Source organism: Saccostrea cucullata, unplaced genomic scaffold (genome assembly GCF_032062105.1).
Source record: "Saccostrea cucullata isolate Sc308-1 unplaced genomic scaffold, CSIRO_AGI_Scuc_v1 ctg22197, whole genome shotgun sequence".
Lineage (NCBI taxonomy): Eukaryota > Metazoa > Mollusca > Bivalvia > Ostreida > Ostreidae > Saccostrea > Saccostrea cuccullata.
Genome location: NW_026931646.1, coordinates 1 through 4,747, shown reverse-complemented (window position 1 = coordinate 4,747; position 4,747 = coordinate 1). Strand labels below are relative to the sequence as shown.

The 4,747-nt window shown below is 35.2% G+C and overlaps 2 protein-coding genes across 2 annotated transcripts; both read right to left on the bottom strand.

The window, feature by feature from the left end:
* Positions 1 to 330: 330 nt before the first annotated feature.
* LOC134233202 (dynein axonemal heavy chain 3-like) lies at positions 331 to 1,567 on the bottom strand (the record flags this gene model as incomplete). Its single annotated transcript, XM_062715184.1, has 3 exons — positions 1,559 to 1,567; positions 1,158 to 1,384; positions 331 to 527 (listed from the first exon to the last, which is right to left on the bottom strand). Coding segments are annotated over exons 1-3 (433 nt in total), but the record flags the coding sequence as incomplete, so codon positions are not given.
* A 1,782-nt stretch (positions 1,568 to 3,349) lies between these two features.
* LOC134233203 (sorbitol dehydrogenase-like) lies at positions 3,350 to 4,642 on the bottom strand. The gene is made up of 3 exons (XM_062715185.1): positions 4,583 to 4,642; positions 4,214 to 4,335; positions 3,350 to 3,732 (listed from the first exon to the last, which is right to left on the bottom strand). The coding sequence occupies exons 1-3, from the start codon at positions 4,640 to 4,642 to the stop codon at positions 3,582 to 3,584; spliced, it is 333 nt and encodes a 110-aa protein (XP_062571169.1). The 3' UTR covers positions 3,350 to 3,581.
* Between the last annotated feature and the right edge of the window lie 105 nt (positions 4,643 to 4,747).

Here is a 4,747-nt window from a genome sequence, read left to right as displayed (position 1 = left end):
TCTTAGTGTAAATAAGTTGCAACTTTACGAAGTTCTTCCCCCCGTATGTATCTTAGTGCCAATTTTGATCAAAAAATATATTAACAGATGAACCTTAAATACATGTTACATAGAGCGTTCTACGTATTCTACAATAACATTTTATATCATTTAAATATGTTTAATATGGGGTTCAAAATTAAACCAAATATCTATGACATCCATGTAACAGTTTTAAAATTTCTGAGTTTTAGAAAATTTTATCAGGTAAGCCTAATCAAACACTCTCCACTCCTTGGCATGCATTGTGATCACAAGTTCTATAAATAGTAACATCCCGTTTTTGCTTACCTGTAACACTCTGTTGGGGGTTGGCTACTTTGGAGGGGGCCTCAGAGGCCTGACTGTCTGACCGTGAAGTTTCCCTGTCTTTGGCCTCGAGTCTGTCCACCGATTTCTCGTCTCGGATAAACTTTCTCTTCTGTGTGGCCCTCTTAAGAACCCCCACTAGTGTGGCTACACTGAAGTGATGGTGGCACTCTGGTGGTCTATATATAAAATATTATTAATTTTTTCATTTAAATCCACTTTTTTTTAAAAACAAGGAATCTATTATATAGTAATTTTGTAAAAAACCCCTAAAAAAAATCGATTTGAGATTTTTTGAAAACTTGTCAATGTATATAAATAAATTTTAATCACTAATGTAACTTTCAATATATTTATATATGGAATAAATTTAAGGAATCACTGTCTTTTATTTCCAGGGCTCAATTTAAAAGGCTTTAATTTGCATAATATATTTATGCTTTTAATCATTTTTACTTTTGAAATATTTTGATCTGGAGTCTTATTTTCCATTTCACTGTGAAATAAAATTTAATTTCATTTAAAAATGGTTTATTACACGATTTCTTTCAAACCAGAGGCAAATTGATGGCAACAGAGCAAATGTTTAGGGTCAGACTCAGAGACAGATGTGCACGAAATTTGCATGCATATAAGGACTCTTTAGCTCCTGTCCGATTGACCTGCCTAATTTACATTCCGGTAGAATTATCAAGAAATTAACTCCACTAACTTTCAAAGAGTTATCACAGAGAGAAAAATTAGACATGGAAATATTTTTGGGTCATTGGTGTTCATTTTTATCCAGCAAGATTACACATTAAACTCACAATTCATCCTTGGCCAGCTGTGCTAGAGCTTTGAGTCGTGCTCCCAGCACGGTCGGTGCTCTGAATCCCATGGCAGCACACTTAGCCTTCAGAATGAGGCTGAAGTCGGGCTTGACAAGGGAGACCATTCTGAACAGAGACCTGACATCAATGGGCAGGTTACAGCCTGGAGGTGTGGCTTCCTTGTTGTACGTCATGTGGACAGCAAAGGTCTTCCTTATGGAAACCTAAGAAGTAAAATGTTATAAGATATTTGACATTACATCAAAATGTTTAATACATCAAGCATATAGTACATACAGTTGAAAATCAGTATTTTGAATATTGATACCCGAATTCCATTGATGTCCCAAAGTGATTCAAAAGTTCCAAACCATGCACATATTCTTCAAGAAGTTTACTCTCCACATCTTGAATCCTTGTATATATTTAATTTTTTTCTCAGTACCATTGAGTTTGAGCTAATGAAGTTTGTCTGTAGTTCTCAATTTTATATTTATCCAAAGAACTGGGTACAGTATGTATAACGAGGCGGCCCTGTAAAATCGGCAAAAATTAAACGCACGATAACATTTTTTGAACTGTGTCAATTTATTGTTAAGGTTCCCCTTTGTGAAAAATTGGTATCAATTTTCTTCAACTCACGTGACCTTTTGTGTATATAACGTTCAAAACCGGTCAAATATTCTGGAAATCACCTATTTTGGACGTTTTGCTCCTCTTCAAGTTCATATTTCGATGTGGCCGCAATCGAGTACATATGCGAACCTTTGCAGAAAGAACAAGTATACTTTGGTAACTAATATGCAAGAGAAAAAATAACTGTACAAAAGTGCGGCCACGTCCGTTTTTAAGAAAAACTGTAGTTGAAAATACTTCGTTTTTGGATAGATGTGACTTTTCCTCCTCATTAAAATCTATACTTTTAAAGAAATTAAATATTGAAGTCTGAATCTGAATGTGTTATGATCTAATCTATACTTTTACAGAAATTTATTGTTTAAATCTGTATCTGAATGTTATGAAAACTACATAAACTTTTCTTCGTAAAATTTATCAAGTGACATTGCATGGAAATCAATGACGCAATACTTTAAAAACATGACGTCACGAGCCGGCATATGTTGAATAACCAAATTCTTCAGTCTTCCATAATAAAATAATAATAAGATAAATTTTCAATCAATATATGCAGTGAAAAGCAGTCAAACGACATAGGTTTACATTTATACATGTACCTCTTATTAACTCTTTACAACTTACTGAACTGTTTTGCAACACACACTTAATGTTCACGTCATAGAAATAGAAATTTACCATTTCCCCACAAGAACCTTGTAGCGTGGTACACGTTTCTCTAAAGTTTAGCAGAAATAATATCATAACGTTATATTTTAATTCAAAAATAACTTTTCTTATTTTATGAGATTTTTACAAGTATAAAATAAAAGGAAATTGGCATTAAATTAAAAAATAATTGAAATTTTTAAAGTGCGTGAAAATGCGTGATTGCGGGGAAACGGTATATGCGTGATTTTGCGTTAGAAATAGGAAATGGTGTATGCGTTAAAACGCGTGACTGCGGGGAAGTGTGACCGGTCGGCAGGGGATGCTTACTTTTCCATTGCACTTGATCCCACCTCTGATTTGGAGGTCAGTTTTTACTCTGCTTCTGTTTTGTATTGTTATATGGATTTTTGGTCTCGTATGCTGTTCGTTATCTCCATATGTTTTATATACATGACTTCAGTTGTTATTTTGAAATTTTTGTTAAAAATTGTATCATCTGTCTTAAATTTCACTGGAAATTAATCTAGGAAAATTATACTAAAATAATCACAGACTTTTGTGCTTTAATATAAAAATAGTTTTCTCTTTTTCTTTCTCTTTTCAATATCAATGAAAATAAATTATCATTTGGATGATCACGCATTGGCTTGTATTTTGGATGACTTGTTTCATTAATGCCTTTGTTTTTGTACTAGATTTGACTACGGGTGTAACCGGAACTTATCCCACCTCCTGAATTTCCAGGTGCCCATGTTGGGTTTTTTTTTATTTTACTTTTTTACAAAGTTGTATTGTTTAGGGAATTTTTTTTAAAGATCGATCTCTGTTCTTTATCTTCACCTTTAACTTTACATTAATCACTTTTTTTTTCCTTTTGGGAACTTCTAACATGAATAAATCTTTATTGTGTAACTCGAGTTTATACGTGCATTAACTAAGATCATAATACAAAATTTTGATATAGAATATATATAAGAAATCTCTTTTATAGCAGGCAAAAACTATCAAATGCGCTCATGCTCTTTTTTCGGATGCGATATTGCTCATCGGCTATGTAAAATACACTTTACGTGTATATGAAAACTAATTATCAGTATTCATCTGGTCCCAGGATTGGTGGCTTCACACATGACGTCACTGCCCACAGCTTATCATGACCTTGACCCCTTGCCCACTCTTTGCCATCTCGAACGCCTCTAGAGTCTGTTCCAGTTTGTATCGGTGGGTAATGAGTGGCTTAACGTCAATCTTACCACAGGATAACATCTCAATCAGAGTGGGCCAACTACAAAAACAAAAACAAATCTTACTGCAAGCAAGTTACCCTTACGTATTTGAGCTTCCTTAAATTGTACCTCATATAACTGTTTACTCATTCAATGTATGCTGACAACAATATACTGGTAATCTCTTGCTACTGAAGATGGATTTTCTATGAAGGAAACAAACAGCAAGATGGCGACAAAAGACACTGGTGCGGAAGTCGATGAATGAGAATGGAAGAAATATAATTGGGAAGAGACAATCAAAAGGGAGATTAAAAGAAGGATAAGAGCGGGAAAAGGGGGGGTGTTACTGGAAGTCCTTACGGTGGGTTTAAATATTCAATGAGGGAAGACATTCAATGTCGCCGGCGAAAATTCGTGCAGCCGATGGCAATATAGTAATGCCCATAAACAACAAATTATTGGCTAAAAAAGGTACCGCCACAAACGAGCCTCTGAATTGCATGTCTACGTACCGAGTTAAACCCATCCATGACTTACGTGTTCACGTAGCGGAATGAACCTTTGATCTCGAGCTCCTTGGCAACGGTGGCGACAACCGGAAATGAAACGGAAGTCGGTCCGTGTCCTATTATAATGACTTGCCCTCCAGGCTTTGTAGCCTGGAAAAAAAAAATAAATTGAATTATTCTTTAAAAAAGAAATGTCCTTTAATGTCTGTGCCGCAATATATTTTTGACAATTTCTAAGTCATTTTTTGCCATTTGTAAACTTCTCAAGTACCAAAAAAAAAACTGTACATAAATGAATTCTAACAAAATGCTTCCCCTTGAAAGATTTAGTTGGATATCTCTTTGGAATTGTAGAATTTAGCAAATGTAAATGCGAAAGACTGTCTTGCAAACTTACGTGAACTGCAAGATTAACAGCAAATTGCGCTCCGCTACACTCAATGGTTCTGTCTGGCATCGCCCCATCAGATCCGCCACTTTCACGGCTACATCCTCCTCTTTATCCTCCCGCGTTATCAGGAGGGTGTGGGTGGCGCCACATTTCTTGGCGAAATAGGCGGGA

What these genes read in the sequence shown, in the direction of transcription:
- LOC134233203 (XM_062715185.1), bottom strand. Translation starts at nt 4,642, where the DNA reads ATGCCAGACAGAACCATTGAGTGTAGCGGAGCGCAATTTGCTGTTAAT. An exon ending in CTGTTAATCTTGCAGTTCAC is followed by an intron (nt 4,336 to 4,582) that starts GTAAGTTTGCAA and finishes TTTTTTTTCCAG; the next exon opens with GCTACAAAGCCTGGAGGGCA. An exon ending in TCATTCCGCTACGTGAACAC is followed by an intron (nt 3,733 to 4,213) that starts GTAAGTCATGGA and finishes TTGTTTTTGTAG; the next exon opens with TTGGCCCACTCTGATTGAGA.